The 25,765-nt window shown below is 40.9% G+C and overlaps 1 protein-coding gene across 1 annotated transcript in view; it reads left to right on the top strand.

The window, feature by feature from the left end:
• The first annotated feature begins 628 nt into the window (after window positions 1–628).
• Window positions 629–25,765, top strand: part of egln1a (egl-9 family hypoxia-inducible factor 1a) — a 30,813-nt gene continuing 5,676 nt past the window's right edge. Inside the window, exons 1-2 of the mRNA XM_052089592.1 lie at window positions 629–1,586; window positions 18,924–19,043. Of these exons, the coding sequence (XP_051945552.1) occupies window positions 972–1,586; window positions 18,924–19,043 (735 nt within the window). The 5' untranslated portion in view covers window positions 629–971. The remainder of the gene's footprint in view (window positions 1,587–18,923; window positions 19,044–25,765) is intronic.

Consider the following 25,765-nt stretch of genomic DNA (forward strand, 5'->3'; position numbering starts at 1 on the left):
CTTGTAACATTTGTTGGAAAAGTAAATTATTTTAATTATGCTATATAAAACTTTCAGTAACAATATTATTACAATAAATTGTACTTAGCTTTTTTTTAAGTTCTGCAAATATTTTAAACTGTAGATTCACAGGTCACAACAGTTTAAAATATAAATGTGTGTGTGTGTGTGTGTGTGTGTATAAATGGATATTCTATATAGGCTAGGTCTATCTGTATTTCCAAATATATAAATATAATATATATTTATGAAAACCTTCTTTTTAAATGAAAGGCTACATTTATTAATTTGGGAGTGCTTTCTTTTATGGACTGTGAGAACATTGTACATTGGGCAATAAAATGAACAATAAAAACTAGTTAAAATGATTATATTGGTCAAATTAAGACTATTGAATGACTGTATATAGGCTAGCCTACAGTATTTCTGCTCTTTGAAAATAAAACACACGTTTTAGTGTTGTTTTAGGGGTACAATATTTATATGTATTGCCTTTAATGTCCATTTATAGTCTTTACACATTAGCTTGGATATTTGCATGGTTAAAAAACTGCTATTTTCAAGACGTTGACGTCACGTCAGGTCGTCACGTGGGTCAACCCGCTCGGTAAGACGCTCAAAAGTACAAGACGTTCGGATAGACGTTCGATCGGTCGGTCGGTCGGTCGGTCGAATGTTTGATTTTGGCACGGAGTAAGCGCCATAGTGGCGAAGCTCTGAGCAAACCCAACCATGCGCGAGGAAGAGCGCCTCGCCTCATCGGGATGGAGCTCGCGCGGCACGAGCACGAGCACGAACCCGACACCATAAACCGTTTATTTGACGGGAAGAGGCGGAATATTGGAGCGTGATGAGACGTTTCGTTGCGTTTGTCGAAGCTGACGCGTTGCGCGTGAAAGTTATCAGCTGAAAGGGCAGGAACACGTGGAGCGAGACTGGATTTAAAGGGCCAGCAGCACGCAAGCACGAGCATGGACCGGTGCGCTACGGGTCTGGACGCGGAGCGGGATAAGCAGTACTGCGAGCTGTGTGGCAAGATGGAAAACCTTCTGAAGTGCGGTCGGTGCAGGATCTCCTTCTACTGCAGCAAGGAACATCAAAAGCAACATTGGAAAAAACACAAACTCACATGTAGAGAGTCTGACAAGAACACGATTGTACCTCAAACCCCACAACAGCCTGAGAAACCGGTCTTGGATCCAGATGGGAAAGATCTGATCACTAGATCGCAAAGTTCAGAGACTAAACCACTCAAATCCCAACCACAAAAACTGGCCACTGATTATATAGTTCCATGCATGAACAAACATGGTATTTGTGTAGTGGACAACTTTCTGGGTGAAGACATTGGACTGTCCATCCTAGAGGACGTGAAAGCTCTTCATCAGACTGGCAAATTCACTGATGGACAGCTGGTGAGTCAGAAAAGTGACTCTTCTAAGGACATAAGGGGGGATCAAATCACCTGGATTGAGGGCAAGGAATGTGGATGTGAGAAGATCCGGTTTTTGATGAGTCGTATGGATGACCTGGTCAGGCACTGCAATGGAAAACTGGGAAACTACACCATAAATGGAAGGACGAAAGTAAGCGTGTTACAGATTGGCACCTGTGCATGGCATGGTGATGGTAGGAGTGTTGTGTTTTATTTTTAGGTTGTTTTGAAGGGGTTATTGTCTGTTTGCAATTGCACACCAAGCTGGATTGCATCTTAAACCAGCCTGGTCTAAGATGGTCTTAGATGGTCTAATCCCAACATGACCAGTTGTCAAGTGCCCAAACCCGCACTTGACAACTGGTCTTGTTGGGATTAGACCATCTAAGACCATCTTGGACCAGCTAAAACCAGACTAGGCTGGTTTAAGATGCAATCCAGCTTGGCGTGCAATAGCAAACAGACTGGGAGACCAGCTAAGACCAGCAAACCATCTTGGGCTGGTTTTAGTCTTTTAATCTGCATTAATACAAACGGTACTTTTCCCCCATTTTTGTGGCGAGTAATGCATTTAGGAACTGTATATTACAGGGCTCCAGACCAGGAGCGTTTCTAGGACTTGAGGAGATTCGAGTCTTAGCCCGGCCCCATTTAAATGGGTGTGGCTTTCGGTGACCCCCCCCCCCCATCTATTTTAAATAAACATGCTCTATCTTTGTTTTATTCTGCACTCTGGCACCTTACTTACAATGAAAGTACAGTGATTCCCACAGGATTTTGTGAGACTATGGGGGGTGGACCTCCGACCCTCTAGGGGTGGGGTGGGGGGTCCGGTGGGCATGCTCCCCCGTAATCAAATTTTGTACATTTTTAAGTTAAACACTTCCATCTGCTGCACTTTGAAAGCCAAATTAAGAGGCTAGTGTTGTGCTCTTGTAAACTATTTTGTGCTCTTAAAGCTGCAGTAGGCAATTTTGAAATAAATTGAATTGTGAGAAACAGCAACCCCAATTATTACCAATATACACAATGCTCTCCACCCCCTGCCAGGGTTTAATTGACAGAGCCAAGGCCTGCCTTGCCAAAAGCGTTTGGCTAAAATGAACTGGATTGACACTAGTGTAGTGTATAAATGCATGAGTGTGTGTGTGCGTGTGAGTTTACAGCAGCGGGTGAGGAGCTGACTGAACTGACTGGTGCACGAGAGAGAGCGCAAAACACAACATATTTTATGTTCTTATGAGACTGAGAAGTGCCAACATATTTTAGATGCGAAGTGTAAAACAATGTAGGTTAATTACGAGACTGTGGCGGGGTAAATTAGACCGCGGTAGGCCGCCAGAGTCTAGTCAATTAATGGGAAACGCTCAAGTACATGTGTTGTTCATTGGAAATTGCAATGTGTACCTCAAAAATGGCTAATTTCCTGATTTATGATTAAACAGTAAAACAATGTATTTTGGTTGTAACATTAGTTTACTCTAATTTGAACATCTAAGTCAGTCAGTTGCTTGTTACTAGCATAAGTGGACTAGCGCACCCCATGCAGACCATTTTTTCAACCGATCTTTGTTTGTATTCTGCAGAAGAAAGTAAGTCATACACATCTGGAATGGCATGAGGATGAGTAAATGATGACAGAATTTTTATTTTTGGGTGAACTGTCCCTTTAAAATAATTTTAGTGTAATAAAAATCTCTGTTCTACATGATTGTAGGGTGATAAAATTGCTTAAGATTCTTTACTGGCGTTGCGTTGTCATGTCAACAAAGATGTGTAGTGACGTGTTCTTAAAGGGATAGTTCACCCTTAAATAAAAATACTCATCATTTACTCACCCTCATCTCATCCCAGATGATAATTAATTTCTTTCTTTTGCAGAACACAATCGAAGATATTTAGAAGAATATTTCAGCTCTGCAGGTCCATATAATAAAGTGAATGGTGACCAGAACTTTGAAGCTCCAAAAAGCACATAAAGGCAGCATGGAAGTAATCCACATGACTGCAGTGGTTAAATCCATCTGTGCTTTTATTTCTGAAAGTGAGCATCACATGTCTTCAGAAGCAATCCAGTTGGTTTTGGGTGAGAACAGACCAAAATATAACTCCTTATTCACTATAAATCTTGACATCAGCAGTCTCCATGGTGATCATGATTTCAAGTTTGATTACACTTCCTAGCGCAGTCTAGTGCTCTGCGAATGCTTTAAGCACTAGGAAGTGTAATCGAGCGGCCCTAGCAACCTGCATTTTTATATAATATATTATATACAGTATTGCATTAAATAAAATGTAATGATGGCATAACAGATACAGAAAAATCGGCTTAAAATAAACAATTATTTTGCATAAACGCACTCAAAAGTTTTTTTCTGGTCCACCTTATTTTTTCCATGACAATTTTGCACTGGAAAAAATGATCAAGTAACTTTTTTGTGCAACTGTAGATGTTATATATCAGCAGATTGCATTTGTTTTTGTGCATGTAAGCTCATTTTAGGCTGGCCTCATTGTAATGCTCGCCTAGCGTGTGACCTCAGAGCTCTCAGGCTGACCTCCCTTTCACTGTCCGTGAGTATATCAGAGCGTACTGACCCTTAACTCCACCCCCTGGACACACAAACAGTGACCTGCAGGAGGACGGGCAAGTCCAGCCCCCTCAAGTCCACCCTCTCTTTTCAGATTACAAATCTTCATGCAATTTAACTTGACATTAAGCTGTCTCAGCAGTAGCGCTTATTAAAATTTCAGCTCATGACTTTCGACATTTAATTATGTACAGGATATGAATTATAGATATCTATAAATCAGTTTTTACTAATTAAAATGCTAATTCTAGAGATCAGCAATGGAATTAAAACCTTACATTCTACTTACATCAGTTTACTTAAGAGGGATAATTGATCTCATGGGAATAGTTTAGCCCAAAATGTCATAGTTATGGAAAGGACAGCCCCTGGTTGCTACTTTTGTTGTATGGAAAAGAGCAGCGTGAACATTGTTCCAAACGTCTCCTTTTGCGTTCCACAGAAGAACGTTTGTGTAACACTTCGCAATAAGGTTCCGTTTGTCAACATTAGTTAACACGACCTTAAAATGAACAACACGTATTAAGGATTTATTGACCGTAGTTGATAATTAGTTAATTAATAATTTCAACATATACGTTTTTAAATCAATAGTGCATTAATTAATGTTAACTAATACAACTATGAACTAACAATGAACCATTGTATTTGAATTAACCTGTTGATGAACGCCCCCTTTTTAAGCACAAAGCATGAAAATGGCCTGAACTTAAATGGTTGTATTTATGGGACGCTTTGGAGTACGGACACAGTTGTGGTATCGTTTGAAAGAAGAAACTTTGGGCTTTATTTCACAAGTTTCAGAATTAATATATGTTGTTATTTATTAAAGTTAGAGAAGCTGAAGTTTATAGTAATGGAAATATTTTGTGCTGAACGTGTTTTTATAATCTAAATAAACAATAATAAAAGTGCAGAGACAACCCAGAAATACAATGTTCTCAAAGTCACGAGTCTAAAGAAGTTACGTTTCAAATCTGAAGATGATTTAATAATAAATGAGTTCCTGCAGCTTTAAATATCTGTAAAATCTCTGGAAGTTTTCAGAGTAAAATTAGGCTCCGCCTCTCAAGACGACACTAAATCTGACAGCACTGCTCGACTATTATGAATAAAACTACGCCACATTTTTAAAAATAGACTTTGGAGACGGGCTGGTTTTGTTTATGAGACTCTAATATATCAGATCATAAACAGTTTTACAACATGAACGCTGCTCAGATTGCAGTTTGATGAAGAACGATGACGAAGGCGAGATCTCATGTAAACAATGGAGAATATATCAATATTTCTCACATTTATCACTTTTATGGACAAAAAGTGCAATTGGATGTTTTTCAATGAACGCTTGTCATGGACGATTGACCCAAGTGTGTTGAACTGGATTCATCTGGTGATCGTGTTTTCATAATAAAAGTCCCGTTTTGATATCGCGTGTTTTCATAATAAAAGTCCCGTTTTGATATCGCGTGTTTTCATAATAAAAGTCCCGTTTTGATATCGCGTGTTTTCATAATAAAAGTCCCGTTTGATATCGCGTTTTCATAATAAAGTCCGTTTGATATCGTGTTTTCATAATAAAAGTCCCGTTTTGATATTGCGTGTTTTCATAATAAAAGTCCCGTTTTGATATTGCGTGTTTTCATAATAAAAGTCCCGTTTTGATATAGCGTGTTTTCATAATAAAAGTCCCGTTTTGATATTGCATGTTTTCATTTGTTCTCCTGCACAAATAACTCAATCACTGTTTCTGGATCATTGCTATCGTGAAACAGAGATCTGATATCAATGTTGAACCCTTAAACCTTTGAAAAGATGTATAATGTTAACATTAATTACATTTATAGACGGTAAATTATATATTAAATGTAACCAGAGTGACATACGGGGATTGCGTATGTTAACTAGCATTAAGAAAGATTAATAAATGCTATAAAAAATATAACTTTAATTGTTAGTTCATGAAACCTAATGCATTAACTAATGTAAACGAATGGAATCTGACTGTAAAGTGTTACCGAAATTGTCATACAAGTTTGAAACGACACAAGAGTGAGTAAACGTACACATTAATATTCTGGAGTGAATTAGCCCAAGATTCAACTGTTACACGTGGACTGATATTGTGGTATGCAGCATTACAATCCCCTCTCTGTGCACTACATGGGTTCTGTCAGTGGATCTATGCAAACAATGCATATGGACAGAGTCCCGCTTTTACTCACATTTGACCTAATTTGTTGGTTTACACAAAGAGGAAGTCATGTGGATTTTGCTTTGGAAGGCTTCTCTCTGCATTTAGCTCCATTGAGACTTTTTAATATTCTCTTAATAGTCTTCCCTTAACATAAAGTCTGGTAAACTGGTTAAGAATTGCATGGCTGATAGGTTTGGATATTTATCTAATAGTGCTTCTGTCATTCCAATCTTGCATGATTTTCTTTCATCCGCGAGACACAAAAGGTGACTTTTTGTTAAGTCTGCTGGGGATTGGGACCGTGGAGCTCTTAACGTCTTCTGGAACCAAGCAATAACTTTGTTTGACGTGCATGCTGAAAATTAGGCCTAAGTCATTTTTCACTTAAAATCATGCTCCTCACTACAACAGGTCTGAGTCAGGGCTGGACTGGGATGAGAAATCGGCCCGGGATTTTACATGGCAACTGGCCCATGGGGGAGGAGCCTAACGTTGTTGAGCCGGAGGGGGTTTGCGATAGTGCATAAGCATTTTGTAGTCCGTTCTGCATAACGTGGCGGCTCGTTGTTGCTTAGGCAACGTTTTGTGGCAGAACCACCGACCCGCTCTGTTCTCCAGATGAACAGTCCACCCACGATCGGCCCAAAAGTGCATCGGCCCACCGGGAACATGCCCGGTATGCCAGATTACCAGTCTAGCCCTGGTCTGAGTGTGTTTACATACTCAACAAATCGCCTATAACTAAAGTCAGCTTACTCAAAAAAATGTACAATGCAAGAAAGCCACGTTTACGTGACATTTTAATAATTGGGTTAATGTCTTCTGTTGACATCAGAGCATAAACAGAGATGCGCAAAACACTCGGATAAGCCAGTAAGAACGCCTGCACAGCTGTTTACATGCAACGTCAAATCGGGGTCATGGGCAGAAATGTACAGGGTCTATGCATAAACCATACCGTATGACTTTACCGTAATAAAGGAAAATGCTTTAAGGCCTTTACATCACCTTACACATTGTCAGCTTATTAAGCGAAATCAGCAACGTGCATGTAAACGCACTCAATGACGATTGGTTAAATTTTATGCACTTGGCAGACGCTTTTATCCAAAGGGACTTACAGTGCACTTATTACAGGGACAATCCCCCCCGGAACAACCTGGAGTTAAGTGCCTTGCTCAAGGACACAATGGTGGTGTCTGTGGGGATCAAACCAGCAACCTTCTGCTTACCAGTTATGTGCATTAGACCACTACACCACCACCACCTTGGGTGTTATGAGTTGATACACCCAAGGACAAATTAAGTTTGACTTACATGAGGCTATTGATGCCATTTTTGATTTGATGGTACTTTTTGTTCCCATTCACTTGCATTATGCAGTACATAGCAGCCAGAATGTTCTTTAAATGACCTTTTTTGGTTTTAAGGCTGAAGTATATACCCTAACCTGACATGAGGAAAATGAATTTCATGCTATTCTTGAAATGTTTGGTCGTTAACGATATACAGTAAGTCACGTTACAGACAGTTTTATGTAAAAGTGATTCAGAGACTAATGAAAAAATATTGAAAGATTATTTGTTATTTAAAATCTGTCTAAAAAAACGAATTGAGGTTCCGGTGATGCACTTACAATGGAAGTGGATGCGGCCAATTTTTGGAGGGTTTAATGGCAGAAATGTGCAGCTCATAATTTTATAAAAGCGCTGTGATTGTTCTGTTAAAGCGTGTTTATTATTTGAGCTGTAAACTCGTTTAAATCACATTTGAAACGGTGAGTATTTTAACATTTACAGATTGGCCCCATTGACTTCCATTGTAAGTGCCTCACTTTAACAGAGTTTTGCCTTTTTTGAAAGAAAAGGAGGGACGAGTTGAAATCATGTTTTGGTGGAAATTAACATTATGCCACCAATGCTGTCGATTGAGCTTAATCGTATTGCACTCTGAATATTCTGTAACCACTGAACACGAATTCCCAACCATGTGGCAGCATTTTGCATTATTGCCATGGAAACGATACTCGGACATTTTTTCCAGTTTACATTTCGAACCGTATATCAATTTAACAGGTACTGTATTTTTCCCACCCCTACCCTAGCTTTTAGAACTTCATGAGAGTGAGTAAATAATGACAGATTTTCATTTTGGTGGAGTTAACATGTCTTTTGCACATTAAGCTGCTGCACCGCAAATGTGATGCAAATTTCATCATCAGCAGTCTGTATGGACTGCCCGAGTGCGACCCAGATTTTCTTGACACGCAAACACGTCTGTATGCATCGTCAGTGCATGTGTCTGCCATTGACTAGTGCACGAACGCTCACAGTCCAAATATTAAACTTTGAAAAGCAACATGGCCGACCAACAAAACTAAGTATACACAGGCTTTAGGCGCAGTTCCTTAGGCAGGAATCCAGCAGCCGCTTGAGAAAAGGCTTCTGTTGTTTTGTCACTTTGCAGCTGTAATGTGGATAGGAAAAGAGGAGGCTAGAGCTGGTGGTGTCATGGGAATGCTGAACATGTAACGGCATATTTACTTGATAACTCTCGCATTAATGTAAGGTAGAGCACAGGCCCATCTGACCTCATGTCCGTAGACTCACGTCCAGCCAGTCTTCAACGATGACGTACATTTACTGTGAACAGAACTGAGAGTCTTTTAGAGAACTGAAAAGTACGTTCGCTCTTTTTGTTTCATGTCCTAAAAGACAGTTCATCCAAAATCTGTCATCGTTTACTCACCCTTATGTTGTTCTAAAACATGGTATATTACTTAAAAAAAGTGATCCACTACAATTACTAATTCCCTGAATTGTAATAAGATTACTGACGTTATGGATCAAGAATGTCTAATGAGTTTGGAACAACGTGAGGGTGAGTAAATAATGATTTTGTTGGGTTATGAGCAGAAGTGCAAGCATTAAATATTATTTGTTTTATTCAAGCACTTTTTATACTTTCAGATAATCTACAAATGTATCCACAGTGCCTGCTGACAAGTTGGTGGCTTATTTAATCAATCTGCTTATTATTATTAATTTATTTCTAATATAGTTTCATATCAGTCTATGAAGCTTATTTGAAAGTGTGGCTTATATTAGACACAAAAATAAACAGTGACATGAGGCTCTCTGCTTGGAAGCTGTAAAACGTCTCTTATCAAACAATCAAAGTAAATATTATTGTTATCTCTGATTGTCCAGAAAATGGTTTATCTACAACAGGGCTAGTCGACCGGCGACCGGCGGGCCCGCCAATCTTCTTTGGCCCTCTGACTGATTTTTGATCAAATTGTTTCACCATCTGAAATACCAGAGTGTGCGCGCTCTGCGCAAAACACAACGTTCGTAGGCGCGAGCCTCAGCAATCAGCGGTGAGTTTAACAACGCTTAATGGTGCATGCAACTGCATTCAGCCGTCATCAGTTGTGCAGACCAGAAGCTTTTCGTAACCTTTTCTGGCAATACTTTAGTTACCCTGCTTTGCTAAACATGGATCACGCCGTTTAGGAGAACATTTGATGTTGATGAACAGTTGAAGTCAGAAGTTTACATACGCCTTAGCCAAATGCATTTTTCACAATTCCTGACATTTAATGGTAGAAAACATTCCCTGTTTTAGGTCGGTTAGGATCACTACTTTATTATAAGAATGTGAAATGTCAGAATGCTTTCGTCACATTCCCAAGTTTTATTCTACATGGAGAGGGTCCCCTCATGGGGGCTGCCATGTTAGAGTCACATGACCAGCCGAATACTACGTAATTTAAAGAGAACATGGGAGCGTACACGGAGGAGCAAGGTGAGCTCTTCCATCGGGATATACTGGACTTTGAATGCCGCTACCAAGGACAGTATAATGGGAACATGATGGGAGACTACGTTTGGGGGCTGATTCGTGAAATCAAACATTTATAGTCATTTTTGTATTAATTTAGTATAAATACATGTTCATTTGGATCCATATGTTGTTTTTTTTCTGACATCATGTGAACGAAAATACGTTAATTCTCCCATTTTCTCATTGGAAAGTAGGTACGTTTCAAAATGTCCCTGTCCTGGTCACTAAAGCAAAGTTTGTGGGGAATAATAGCCATTTTCTATACTTTCGAGGCACAAGCAATTATGAAATAACACTTACTTCCCAGGAACCAAATTTAGGGTTGTAGCCACCATAGACATTGAGAGGACACATCCCCTAATATATTCAGATACATGGTTAATCAATATGGTTTTCGTCAATGTCCGGTAGCTAAACGTATACATTTGTATAAAGCAAAAATCCCAGTGCAGCAATGGAAGTCAATGGGGGGGGGCCAACAATGGTTTGGGGGGTGTTCGCTGTCCTTTGCTGCATATCGCGGCGGCGTTTTGTGGTCCGTTCTGCATAACGCGGCGGCTCATTGTTGCTTATCACGGCCAATTTGGCACGTTTCGCGGCTCAACCACCGGCCTGCTCGGTTCTCCCGATGGACATTCCGCCCCTGATCAGCCCAAAAGTGCGTCGGCCCACCGGGAAAATGCCCGGTATGTCAGATTACCAGTCCAGCCCTGCTTGTACTGAACCAGAGGCATTCCATGTACTCGAATCAGATTTGTGCCCCTACATTGAAATGGATCAAGAATTCATTATGAATCTTAATTCCCAAAATTGAAAACAAATCAAGTTGTCAGGTACCTAATGATTCCCACCCCTAGGGTCCATGTGAAGCCATCACTGTGTGTCAGAATACTTCACTAATGAGCGAGTTTGATGTTGGGTTCTTTCTTGGTCCGGAGGTCAGGAACTCCGCTAAAATGCTAACATCGACTTGAACTAGTTGCCTGGAATGTAAACAAAGGCCCTTCATGGCTGGGTCGGCCTGTTAATGAGGCCACAGAGGAATGCGGAAGCATTACGCTGCTACACTCCGACACACACACAAACATGGTTTACAGTAAAGGCCCAACGTTTTCTTAAGTAGTGATAGCCAACTTGCATACCTCCTACACGTCCGCCACATGTTCTGTCTGTGAGTCAGAGCTGCGGAATTGAAACCACAAATTCAGATTCCTATAACGCTCCGTTGTGTACAAGAAAGACTAGCCTGAAAGAGATGGTGCAACCAAAAATTATGACAAAAGTTCTGTCATCTTTTACACAGCCTCATGTGGTTTCAAACCTGTATTAGTTCTTTCCATGGACCACAAAAGCAGATGGCAGAGCGACAGCCTCAGTCACCATTGTCATTCATTAGAAAAAGATTATTAGTGACTGGTGATTTTATTGTTACTATTTAAAGGTGCACTTCATATTTTTATCCCCCCATAAAATAAGTTTCACTCATAAACAAATGATTTTGAAATCAATCATGAGCACTCACATGAGAAGACGACTCCAGTCATAACCTTATAAAAGCCGTTTTATTCTACATGGGGAGGGTCCCCTCATGGGGGCGGCCATGTTAGAGTCACATGACCAGCTTGTTACTCTTGGATTAAATGAATCATGGCTGATTATGAATTGTGCATTTCTGTATTGGCATTTGATACTGAACACTTGATTTTGAATGATGTTGCATCCACACCACTAGGTGTCACTGTAAGCCCAAGATGACCAGAACAAAAAGTTACTGAGTGCACACAAAAAAAGGGACAATTTTAATGGTTTCACCATGTTTGTTTGTCTGTTTGATAACATGTTTTTTGGACATTAAAGATTGTAACTGTTAAGTGCTGCAACTAATGAGTATTTTATCATTAGTAATTTTATATATTAAAAATATGTATTGTGCATTGTTAGATGGTATCTAATACAAGTACTAATTTAATAAAATGTAGTGCCCTATTTTAAGAGTGCTAGCGGTAAGCGTGGCTCTATGCCATAATTCGTAAGTGGAAAATCAGTGGGCATGGCCATGACATTTGGGTGTTTTCGTGCATGTCTAGGCACGTGTTGGTTTGGCGAAATGGCACGCGCAACTCGCTAATGGGCTGGATTAAGTGCAATTTAATTCTGAGGTTTGCTTCAGTTGTTATTCCACCATCTGCATCCTCTTATAGAGTCCATTCCCTCAAGCACCAGCGATATAAACAAAAACAGCACATTCATTTGAAGGGATTGTAAATGGTGTCTGTATGCAATGAAGAATTGAAAATGACATTTTTTTGGCATTGAAATGCATCCTTGATTATTGTCGGGCATATTTTTATGACAGTGACACACTCCTTTTATAAGCATGGAAAATGTGATTCTCTCAATTTGAATGCATGTTTAAAAGGCTCCGTTAAACTACAGAGAATGTGAACAGATGAAAAAATACCTTAGACTTTGGCAGCCATATCACCCTGCAGCTCTTGCCTGGTTGCCCACTAAAGCTAAGCAGGGTTGAGCCTGGCCAGTGCCTGGATGGGAGACCTCCTGGGGAAAACCAAGGTTGCTGCTGGAAGTGGTATTAGGGAGGCCAGCAGGTGGTGCTCACCCTATGGTCTGTGTGGGTCCTAATGCCCCCAGTATAGTGGCGGGGACACTATCCTGTAAAAAGGCACCGTCCTTCGATTGAGACATTAAACCGAGGTCCTGACTCTCTGTGGTCATTAAAAATCCCAGGACTCTTCTCGTAAAGACTAGGGGTGTAACCCTGGCCAAATTCCCCCCATTGGCCCCTATCTATCATGGCCTCGTATTAATCTCCATCCCTGAATTGGCTACATCACTCTACTCTCTCCTCTCCACCAATAGCTGGTATGTGGTGGGCGTTCTGGCGCACTATGGCTGCCGTCGCATCATCCATATGCTATGTAAAGCGCGTTGAGTGCCTAAAAAAGCGCTATATAAATGTAAGGAATTATTATTATTATAGACTTAGACTTACAAAGTAGACCATAAATAAAATTGTAAATTTAAACATAATAATAATAATAATTGAAAATAAACTATGACCTATAGATAGTTTAACAGAAATCTCATAATTTTATTTATTTGTTATTTTTCTCATATAAGACTCGTATAAAACTCAGATTTTCAGGGACATAATTTGATTTTCCACTATATTTTCAGAGTTTGGACACCCACAATAGCGCAAACACTCCGACCCATGCCCACTTGCGCTCTGCGCTGGCACGAAAATTGCAATAAGAATTTGCACGCTCACGAAAATAGAGCCCAGAACCTTATTGTAAAGTCTTAAGTACTATAGTATTCTTTGGCGTACAGTTACAGTCAGAAGTTAGCCCATCTGATTGAGGTCACAGCTTTGTGATGGACACTCCAATATCTTGACTTTGTTGTCCTGAAGCCATTTTGGAGGTACGCTTGGGGTCATTGTCCATTTGGAAGACCCATTTGCGACCGAGCTTTAACTTCCTGGCTGATGTCTTGAGATGTTGCTTCATTATATCCACATCATTTTCTTCCTCATGATGTCATCTATTTTGTGAAGTGCACCCGTCCCTCCTGCAGCACCCCCACAACATGATGCTGCACCCCCATGCTTCACGGTTGGGATGGTGTTCTTCGGCTTGCAAGCTTCACCACTTTTCCTCCGATGGTCATTATGGACAAACGGTTACATTTTAGTTTCATTAGACCGGAGGACATTTCTCCAAAAAGTAAGATCTTTGTCCCCATGTGCACTTGCAAACTGTATTCTGACTCCTTGCTGAGCAGCCTCTCAGGTTATGTCGATATAGGACTTGTTTTACTGTGGATATAGATACTCGTCTACCTGTTTCCTCCAGCATCTTCACAAGGTCCTTTGCTGTTGTTCTGGGATTGATTTGCACTTTTCACTCCAAACTACGTTCACCTCTAGGAGACAGAATGTGTCTCTTTACTGAGCGGTTTGATGGCTGTGTGGTCCCATGAGGTTTATACTTGCGTACTATTGTTTGTACAGATGAACGTGGGACCTTCAGGTGTTTGGAAATGCTCCTCTGATCCAGACTTGTGGAGGTCCACCATTGTTTTTTCTGAGGTCTTGTCTGATTTCTTTTGATTTTCCCATGATGTCAAGTACAGAGGCTCTGAGTTTGAAGGTACCGTAATTTCCGGACTATTGAGCGCACCTGAATATAAGCCGCACTCCACTGATTTTTAAATAAAATATTATTTTGAACATAAATAAGCCGCACCTGTCTATTAGCGCAGGTGCCTACCGTACATTGAAACAAATGAACTTTACTCAGGCTTTTAACTGAAACACGGTGTGGCAGCGGGGCGTGGTCAAGCGTCCGTCCGGAGAGAAAAGCGGTAAGGGCGCTTACACCTGAGCTAAATTATGTCTTAACACCGGTGTCTAATTTCAGTAAGCATGGGGAGAGCGGCATAAAAAGGCAGCAGCCACAGAGCTGAGAGAGTGACACACGCCAGTCTAGTGTTGGCGCATAGAAGAATTGAGAAACTTAATAAAATTGATTGTAAACATTGCTGTGGCCATTAAAAGCCTTACCTGGAACGCCAAGTGCCCTGCTGAAAACTGTCACACTGGTGCCCGTGTGACAGTTTTCCCAAGAAGGACACGTGAAGCAGGGCACTTGAAATTAGACACCGGTGTTAGACATAATTTAGCGCAGGTGTAAGCCCTTACAGCTTTTCTCTCCCGGACGGGCGCTTGACCACGCCCGCTGCCACACACGGCTTGTAATAAAACATTTGCAGTAAACAGTAGCCTACCAAGAAAGTCATTGGTCACTATCTTCCTCGCCCTGTGCACTGAAACCACTGAAGTCATCTCCTTCGTGTCGGAGTTGAATAGCCTCAGATTTAGTTGTCTTTTGCACTGAGTCAATTCCTCACGCTGCTGTTTCCAACGCCTTATCATCGACTCATTAAGACCAAGCTCCCTGCAGCAGCTCTATTTCCTTTTCCAACAGCCAGATCAATCGCCTTCAACTTGAAAGCAGCATCATATGCGCTTCTCCATGTCTTTGCCATGGTGAGGGTGACAAAATTACTACCGTAATCAGAATGATGGGAAGTTTGAGCTGCCGATTTAATCTAAACAGTAAACAAAAAAAGTTGTTTTGACCTTAACCCGCTCGGCAATTTCATTGGTCTAATGAAAGCTTCACGCCAAAAAACTGAGCACGCCACAGAATGTTTTTTTATTTATTTTTTATAAAATTTGAAAGCGGAAAAATCCATATATTAGCCGCGCCATTGTATAAGCCATGAGGTTCAAAGCGTGGGAAAAAAGTTGTGGCTTATAGTCCGGAAATTACGGTAGTCCTTAAAATACATTCACAATATTGCACCTCCTATCAGATGCTAATTGGATAATTATCTAAAGGCTTGACATCATTTTCTGGAATTGAACTTAGTGTATGTAAACTTCTGACCCACTGGAATTGTGATATAGTCAATTAAATGTGAAACAATCGGTCTGTAAACAATTGTTGGAAAAATGACTCGCGTCATGCACAAAGTAGATGTCCTAAACGACTTGCCAAAACTATAGTTTGTTAATATTAAATCTGTGAAGTGGTTAAAAAATGAGTTTTAATGACTTCAACCTAAGTGTATGTAAACTTCTGACTTCAGCTGTACATTGGAGTACTTTGTAAATCCCATCATAGATAAAAAATGAGGTTTTACTCTTCCTAAAGAGACTCTAAAACAAGGAAATTATGAATAGTATACACCGCAAAATTTAGACTTTTGGTCATTACATAATTCACGTTTTTATTTGTGTTATTTGCATTTATGTTTTTGTTATATGATTTGATTATCACTCCTAAATGAGAACAATTATAATAACTAAGAACGAGTAAGTATTTCTAAATTGCATCTGGTCATCTACAACCATTAACACACTATCTGTTCAACTCTTTGGGGGTCTTTTTGTTTTTCGGGAAGTGCGAGTAAGCAAAAGGCACGAGGGGGTGGACGTTCATGTGTTTTTGTTTAGTCATTTGGTTTTGAAGTCAAACCCCTCCCATGTTTTGTGTTACTATAGGCTTGTAAGTGACCCACTGTGAGAAAAATAGATTTCAACAGTGACCAAAAGCCGTGATGTATTTTCTTTTTTTTTCTCGGCCTCACACTTTCTTAGGCAGTGACAAATATGTTTACCCATCTCAAGTCATCTCCTACAGTCACGAGAGAGACCGCCGTGGCCTCCCTCACGCACCGCACGTAGCAATGCCATTAAAATACTGCTTCCTCTGGCCCGGGGCCAGGCACTCTGGCTTACACATGGAGGTTTGGCAGAGTCAGATAGAGTTGTGAGATGAGACGAAGGCTTCTAAATCATGAAATGTTGTGACGCTCAGGAAACAATTGCCAGCCAGCCATCCAGTCCAGATAGACCTCCTGCTAAAGCATAAGATGTTGTCTCGTGGAGTCCAATTTGACAATAATAAAAGTTTCAAGTAATGGTTTACCCAAAAATGAAAGAGCACGTGTCATTCCAAACCCATATGACTTTTTTCCATAGAACACAAAAGGGGAATTTAAGAATATCCTGGTTAGGACTGGGAATCGATTGAGATAAAAATGTGTTATTGAAGTTTTAATTATTTCCTGGTTAACAGTTCAGGGCCCGTATTCACAGAGATTTTTATCTTACCACTAGCAGTTCTCCAAAGAGGTCCTTGCTAGGAGTTTTTGCTTATAATCTATTCAGAAAACTGCTAAGAGCAAGTTTTAGTAAGGAAATCTTAAGATAAGACGATGACCTCTTTGCTATGAGTGATGAGCGTGCTCTTTTAAATGGCCCAAAGTGATTGGTAGACAGGGAAGTGCAATTCATCAGCAAATTACTCAAAGAGAAATATATAACAAATATAAGATGGATGGATAGATACTGTACAATAGATAGATAGATAGATAGATTACAGATAGACAGATACTTGGATAGATAGATAGATATATGGATGGATAGACAGATATATGACAGACAGATAGATAGATAGATGGACGGACAGATAGATGATAGATAGATGGATGGATGGACGGATAGATAGACGAAAGGATGGACGGACAGACAGATAGATGACAGATATATATATAGATAGATAGATGGATAGACAGACAGATATTTATGGATAGATGGACAGACGGACGGACAGATAGATAGACAGATAGACAGACAGACAGACAGATAGATAGACGAAAGGATGGATGGATGGACGGACCGACAGATAGATGACAGATATATAGATAGATAGACAGATATTTATGGATAGATGGATGGACGGACAGAAAGATAGATAGATAGACGGATGGATGGATGGATGGACGGACAGACAGATAGATGACAGATATATATATATATATATAGATAGGTTGACGGACGGATGGAAGGACAGACAGACAGACAGATAGATGACAGATATATATAGATGGATAGATGGACGGACGGACGGATAGATGGATGGACGGATAGATAGATAGACGAACGGATGGACAGACAGATATATACAGGTATATATAGATAGATAGACGGATGGATGGATGGATGGACGGATACATAGATAGACGAACGGACGGATGGACAGACAGAGAGATAGATGACAGATATATAGATAGATAGATAGATAGATGGATAGACAGACAGATATTTATGGATAGATGGACAGACGGACGGACAGACAGATAGATAGATAGACGGATAGACAGACAGACAGATAGATAGACGAAAGGATGGATGGATGGATGGACGGACCGACAGATAGATGACAGATATATATATATATAGATAGATAGATAGACGAAGGGATGGACGGACGGACGGACGGACAGACAGACAGATAGATGACAGATATATATAGATGGATAGATGGACGGACGGACGGATAGATGGATGGATGGATAGATAGACGAACGGAAGGACAGACAGATGACAGATATATATATATATATAGATAGATAGACAGAAGGATAGATGGATGGACGGATGGCTAGATGGCTAGATGGATGGATGGACAGATATATGATAGACAGACAGACAGATAGATAGATTAGATGACAGATAGACAGATCTATCTATCTGTCTTTCTGTCTGTCTGTCTGCCTTAGAGAAACCTCCTGACATGCACAATGTCCTTAAAAGTGGAAGTGCTGAATTATGTAGATCAGCAAAATACAACAATAATGGACAATAACCAGGAAATGTTGCCCAAATGTTTTTCCCTGATCTGAGAGTGAGAAGTCATTTGGTTGAAAGTCAAAAGTCTGGTGTGGCTGTCAACTGTCTAAAATGTTAAATCAAATGAATGACATGGTAATATGATTTGTTAATCGCATTATTTAATTATTTGCTGAGAAAGCCCCTAAAATACCATTCAAAATACATATAATACATGCATGAAATCAACAGCCCTAGTTTATTTCATTTGTAATGTTCATGTTAAGCAGAATTGGAAACCGATTGCTTGTACTGTATTGATGTTATTCTATGGTATGTCGTGTTTGTAATAATGTTGCCATGGTGCTGTTTTGATCTGACTGTAGAATGTCAACAAACTTGCTTTGTTTTGATGTGAAATTTGACAATGTAGATATCGTCTGAAAACATCCCTTCAACACATTCCTTTTGATAAGTCTCACCACACCACGTCTGAGGCAAAAATCAAAGCCCCTTTATTTCGGTTTGAAACTGAACGCCACATGCATGTTTGATATGCAGCTTTCTGCTTGTCTGTGAGATCGTAATCAAGGTTTGAACAAGTTAGTTAGCGCTCAGTAACTCAGTCTGTTTTCTCAATGTTCACAGGCGATGGTGGCGTGTTATCCGGGGAAAGGCACTGGTTATGTGCGTCACGTTGATAACCCGAACGGCGATGGGAGATGCATCACGTGCATATATTACCTGAATAAGAATTGGGATGCCAAGGTAAGTGAATCACCTGTAACTTCAAGGTTTAACCTACCTACAACTTCACAGGTTAAGTTTGAATTTGTCAACTAACAGTGTTTATTTGACAATATGATGGTAAATTGGGCTTTTTTAACTCCAGTTACTCAAATAGAAACACTTTTTGTTTTCTTTTCTGAGTGACTCCAGCTAGGTTTCCTTAGCAACAAAATTGGCCCGGTTACTAGGGAGGGTAGAGTCACATGGGGTAACCTCCTCGTGGTGGCGATTAGTGGTTCTCGCTCTCAATGGGGCGTGTGGTGAGTTGTGTGTGGATCGTGGAGAGTAGCATGAGCCTCCACATGCTGTGAGTCTCCTAAGCAACCAAATTGGCCCGGTTGCTTGGGAGGGTAGAGTCACATGGGGTAACCTCCTCGTGGTGGCGATTAGTGGTTCTCGCTCTCAATGGGGCATGTGGTGAGTTGTGCATGGATCGTGGAGAGTAGCATGAGCCTCTACATGCTGTGAGTCTCCTAAGCAACCAAATTGGCCCGGTTGCTAGGGAGGGTAGAGTCACATGGGGTAACCTCCTCGTGGTGGCGATTAGTGGTTCTCGCTCTCAATGGGGCGTGTGGTAAGTTGTGCATGGATCGTGGAGAGTAGCATGAGTCTCCACATGCTGTGAGTCTCCTAAGCAACCAAATTGGCCCGGTTGCTAGGGAGGGTAGAGTCACATGGGGTAACCTCCTCGTGGTGTCGATTAGTGGTTCTCGCTCTCAATGGGGCATGTGGTAAGTTGTGCATGGATCGTGGAGAGTAGCATGAGCCTCCACATGCTGTGAGTCTCCTAAGCAACCAAATTGGCCCGGTTGCTAGGGAGGGTAGAGTCACATGGGGTAACCTCCTTGTGGTGGCGATTAGTGGTTCTCGCTCTCAATGGGGCGTGTGGTAAGTTGTGTCACGGAGAGTAGCATGAGCCTCCACATGCTGTGAGTCTCTGCGGTGTCATGGACATTGAGTCATATAAGTTGCGCGGATTGACGGTCTCCGAAGCGGAGGCAACTTGTCCTCCACCACTTGGATTGAGGGGAGTAACTGCACCACCCCAAGGACTGACTTTCGTCACGTTTAATTAGTAACATGCAGGGTTTTGAGCAAATGCATAACACAAGTAGATAAACATGCAATAAGATACGATCAGTATTGTTGCAGTTGACAACATCTGTTTTAACAGTCGTTATATGTGTGTGCATTAAGCAGTGATTTTAAACAAATGAACTTAATACAAGTATGTAGAGTATTCGTGCAACAAGGCCTGCATCATTTCACCCTAATCCCATTAACCTCTGAGAATGTAATCTATGAAGATTGTTTTAATAAAGAGGTCCTGTTTTACGACGTTATACGCTGTATTTTTGTGTTGAACTCTTTGAATGTCAAGTATGTTGTCTTGTTCAGTGACTCTGAAGTTTCACTTCCATGCTAAACCTTCTTTCCTCAATATTTTCCACGGTTACCTTTAGTTTCTTGGTTACACAGCCTTTTTTGAGGAACAAAAAACGTTGGACTTTTGACCCTTTTCTACTTGTGGCATTTCACTTTTTTCACTAACAGTCTCTTTTAAGGCAACATGTTTAAAATGCAGGGTAATTTGGCTTCTGAAAAAAGGTGGGCGACTCGAGTTACGTGACCTGACTCTAGTCGCAAATTTAAGGATTGTGACTTTCTTGACTAAGGGTGTGTTCACACTTGGCAGGTTTGGTTCGATTAAAACGAACTCTGGTGCCATTGCTCTGTTAGTGCGGTTCATTTGATCAAGTGTGAACGCTGTCACATGAACCTTGGTGCGCACCAAACAAGCGGACCGCCTGAAATGTGGGTCTCGGTCCGCCTCCAAACGAATTCTGGTGTGGTTTGATTGATATATGAACGCAACATGGAGCAAAGACGTCTAAAAGGACCAAAAACCGGAAGTAATTTGCCTAATACTGACCTCAAGCATACCTGGTGGTTCTCATCATAGGAGCGATGTTGCCCAGTACGGTTTGGGACAGGCGTCGGAACCGCCCGTCAGCTGTCCTGTTCTCAGCTGGTACAAATACCACCATATATACATATGTACATCCAACGAGCGCATTTCGCAAGCATTGTTTTGGATGTTCGATAAGTTCCGTCAATTAATTAATATGCAAATATGTAAGCCCGCCAGCACCACTGATCTGCATCTGTGCAGTTAATGATGCGCTCCCAACGCGACAACATGACAGATGATTGTCCAGTTCCCAAAATAATCTCCTTTTGGATATAAAGATTTCAAATTGGACCATGTCAATAAATATCCAAGTGCTCTCATAGTGATTATGACTTCTGAAGACTTTAACTAAAGCCCTTGAATGCAAAACCTTTGACTATTTTATATAAATGTGTCACTTCAGAAAGGTTTAGATGGCATTTTCTTTTCATCTTACTTCCGTATGATGCCTAGTACAGTATTGTTTATAAGCGCAGCGCTGCTTTGTGTACAGGCGTTACCAGGGTAACAGCTATATTTCAGCTGCATAAGCGGCACCTACTGTCCGAGAGCGGATTTGCATTTTCATTCAGCCCGTCTACCTACACGGCGTGTTATACATTTTAACCAGTTAATTAAAAAAAATCTAAACAATTTGGATAATATGGTTCCCAGCAGGAAACCGATGGAGTGCGTACTCAGTGTAGGGAAGGAGGTATTACCCCAAGTGAAGGAGTTCAAGTAGGGCTGGGACGGTTACCGCATTACCGCAATACCGCGGTCACGTGACTCCAACCGCGGGTCTGAGCTTGTCACCGTCGTCACCGCAAAAAAACAAAAACAAAAAAAACATTGGCCTGCACATGTGTGCACGTTGTGTCTAATGACATGGATTCGTTGTGTCTAATGACATGGATTCGTTGTGTCTAATGACATGGATTCATTGATTCTAATGATATGGATTATGTCTAATGATATTAGCCTACATGGATTCAAGGTTTTCTAAACAAAACTTATCAAAATATGGAGCAAATCCGACCTTTCGCGAGTTGGGGAGCGCAATGTTCCATGACACATAATAACATTCCATTTGTATTAGAGATGCTGCGGATGGGCTATTATTATTTAATCATAACCGCATCACAAAACTCATCTGTCCGCACCAACGTTTTTTGATACATTTTCAAAACGCATCCGCGGCGCTGACTGTTTTAAGGTCTGAGCGATGCAAGGCTGCTGCCGCGAGGCTAGAAAGCTCTTGGCTGTTCTAGAAAGGAGACTGATCCAATGCAGCAAAGATATTTTAAAGGCTAAAGTCCCTAGTAGGCTATAGCCTATTGGCTATGTTGTATCCCCAGAATATCAGCAGTGAAGTCCGTTTCCGATTGGCGCACAGGGATAAAAATAAATAAATAAATAGTAACTTACATCGGCAAACCTGACTACTAGGCTACTGTAGCCTAAAATTTTATCATTTTGTTTTGAATTTTGTTTAAAATGCATTTTAAGATTTCTATTTATTTCTCATGTCTGTGAGGCAGTAGGCCTAGCCGCCGAGTTTCGGTTCATTTATGAGAGAGCTCACGCGCAAGAGATCGCATCGGCGCTTCCACGTCCTGCTGCTGATTATATGTCTGCTATATTTGCTTCTTATTTATTAATTCCAGGCAATTAGTTAATGAAACAGTGATTAAAATTAAGATACAATTTATACAAAACGAAATTTTAAGTTAAAGAAAGGCTTTCTACAAAACAAAACTTAATAAAGTGGTCAAAATCATGTCTGACCCATCTTCAATGCGAATGTATCTGAGAATAATCTTAAATAAGGAAATCTATACAGTGATTAGTTCATGCCAAATTACTGCTTGATGAAAATTTGACTATTTAAAATTGTGCTCGTTTTTTTCTTCGGATGTAGGTGACAATATTTAAAGTCTGTCTATCAAAAGCTGACTTCTGATGTGTGCGCCAAAGTCTGTCGGGAGGGGACTTCTCTGATCCAATGTAATGTATTTAATGCGGTTTACCGCTATACCGCGGTAATATCTTGCTTTTCAACCGCGGTTAGAAAAAATCCATACCGCCCCAGCCCTAAGTTCAAGTACCTTGGGGTCTTGTTCACGAGTGAGGGGACAATGGAGCGGGAGGTTGGTCGGAGAATCGGGGCAGCGGGGGCAGTATTGCACTCGCTCTATCGCACCGTTGTCACGAAAAGAGAGCTGAGCCGGAAGGCAAAGCTCTCGATCTACCGGTCAATTTTCGTTCCTACCCTCACCTATGGTCATGAAGGCTGGGTCATGACCGAAAGTACTAGGTTGCGAGTACAAGCGGCCGAAATGAGCTTCCTCAGAAGGGTGGCGGGCTTCTCCCTTAGAGATAGGGTGAGGAGCTCAGTCATCCGTGAGGAGCTCGGAGTAGAGCCGCTGCTCCTTTGCGTCGAAAGGAGTCAGTTGAGGTGGTTTGGGCATCTGGTAAGGATGCCCGCGGGGCGCCTCCATAGGGAGGTGTTTCAGGCACGTCCAGCTGGGAGGAGGCCTCGGGGAAGACCCAGGACTAGGTGGAGAGATTACATCTCCACACTGGCTTGGGAACGCCTCGGGGTCCCCCAGTCAGAGCTGGTTAATGTGGCTCAGGATAGGGAAGTTTGGGGCCCCCTGCTGGAGCTGCTGCCCCCTCGACCTGACTTTGGATAAGCGGTTGAAGATGGATGGATAAACAATTTGGATAATAAGGTATCTAGAAGTATTCACAGTATTTTTAAGTGCCCACGATAAAAATACCGTGTCATTTGTAATTGGTCTTATAGTGTCTATATGTTTAGGGTCAGTGTTAGGAGGGCTTGTTTCCATTGTCCTGATTTGGCTCCGTTCAGGCCAGTGTTGTTTCTTGAATGAGACACAAGGTTTCCTGTCTGTGTCAGAGCAGGAATACTGTAAATGCCTCCTGCTGAGTTTCTGAAGATGTCCTCATAACAACCGCGGAGTTAAACGGAGTTCAAGAATCCTCCTTTTAACAAACACTTTACACATACAAATGCATTTCTTTGTGGGTAAGAAAAAAGTGCATATAATAATAGAAAAAAATAATAGTTGTGTAGATGCAGATACCCTTGGCTCCTCTTGAAAGTTGACCATTTATTAGTCACAGTATTTATAAAATAACTAAAAATGTAACTTACATATGGTGTGATCTTATGTTGTTTAAGTGTGTAATTTTACACACTTAGGTTCAATAATACCTCCTATTAGACTCGGTTATGTGGCTTCAAAAGTAACAATATGGATGAGTCACATTTTATAAATGCATTGATTTGAATTTGCAGTATTTGCTTTTACTTTTGATACTTAAAGTACTTTTAAAACCAGGTAATTTTTACTTTTACTTACATATTATATTAATGGATGACTTTTACTAGAGGTCGACTGACATATCGGTGCCAATATTTGCTTTTTGGAACTATTGGTTATTGGCGAAAAATGATTACTGCTCATACAGTATTTATTTGTCCATATGACAATGTTTACTCTTTAGTGTTTATGTTGTTATACAATGCAGATGATTGTACGAGAGCATGATTTGTTTCCCTGTGTGAGCTGATAGCACAGACCTTTCAAATAAGAGTCCCCAGGGTAAATGTATAGTACACACAAAATGTGACCCTTTTGGCTTTCCATACACCGATCAGCCACAACATTAAAACCACCTGCCTGATATCGTGTAGGTCCCCCTCGTGCCTCCAAAACAGCTCTGAGTGAGCTGATAGCACAGACCTTTCAAATAAGAGTCCCCAGGGTAAATGTATAGTACACACAAAATGTGACCCTTTTGGCTTTCCATACACCGATCAGCCACAACATTAAAACCACCTGCCTAATATCGCGTAGGTCCCCCTCGTGCCTCCAAAACAGCTCTGACCCATCGCGGCATGGACTCCACAAGACCTCTGAAGGTGTCCTGTGGAATCTGGCACCAAGACGTTAGCAGCAGATCCTTTAAGTCCTGTAAGGTGCGAGGTGGGGCCTCCATGGATCGGACTTGTTGGTCCAAAACATCCCATAGATCGTAATAAAAATGTCACAATAATTCTGTTTATCTGTTTATTATACATGTGGATTTCACACGATAATACTCACTGTAGTTTGGTCTCTTAGTGAAACAAATTTGCTCATTGTATTGTACTAATCGAGACCTTTTCAAAGATATATAACACATGACTGTGGGATCTTCTTTATATTTTAACTAGTCTTAAATATGATTGTTGTGATCGCAAATTAGCAAATTATGAAAATGGAACAGTTCAAATTTGTCAGCATATTTAAAAGCACTAAAGGAAAGAGTCTAAGCTTTAAAACAAAACCTATTTTGTGCAGATCAAGCAAGTGGTTATTGAATAAATCCGAAATATTTAAATATTTCAAGATTAGCCCCAGGTTGAAGTTATTTTTCACTTTAAGTACTGTCTTAAAAACATAACGGCCCATTAACGCAATTATCGCCATTTTTGTTTTCTGAAACTTCGCTATAGGAGAAAGGTGTCCTGAATTGTTCCTGGCAGGCTACTCTGCCTAACAGGCTCCAATTAGGCTGGGGGCGGGGTTAGTGCATCTGCTGCCTTCCAGGAACAATGTACAACGCACATGTGTACAATGTACTGTTGTGCACGTCATTCATTACACGCAACGCATGTCCTGGGCATAATAAACACGGGAGCGGATTTACTGTAGGGAGAATGAAGACTTCACCCGCA

This window comes from Xyrauchen texanus, chromosome 24 (assembly GCF_025860055.1).
Source record: "Xyrauchen texanus isolate HMW12.3.18 chromosome 24, RBS_HiC_50CHRs, whole genome shotgun sequence".
NCBI classification, from domain to species: Eukaryota; Metazoa; Chordata; class Actinopteri; order Cypriniformes; family Catostomidae; genus Xyrauchen; species Xyrauchen texanus.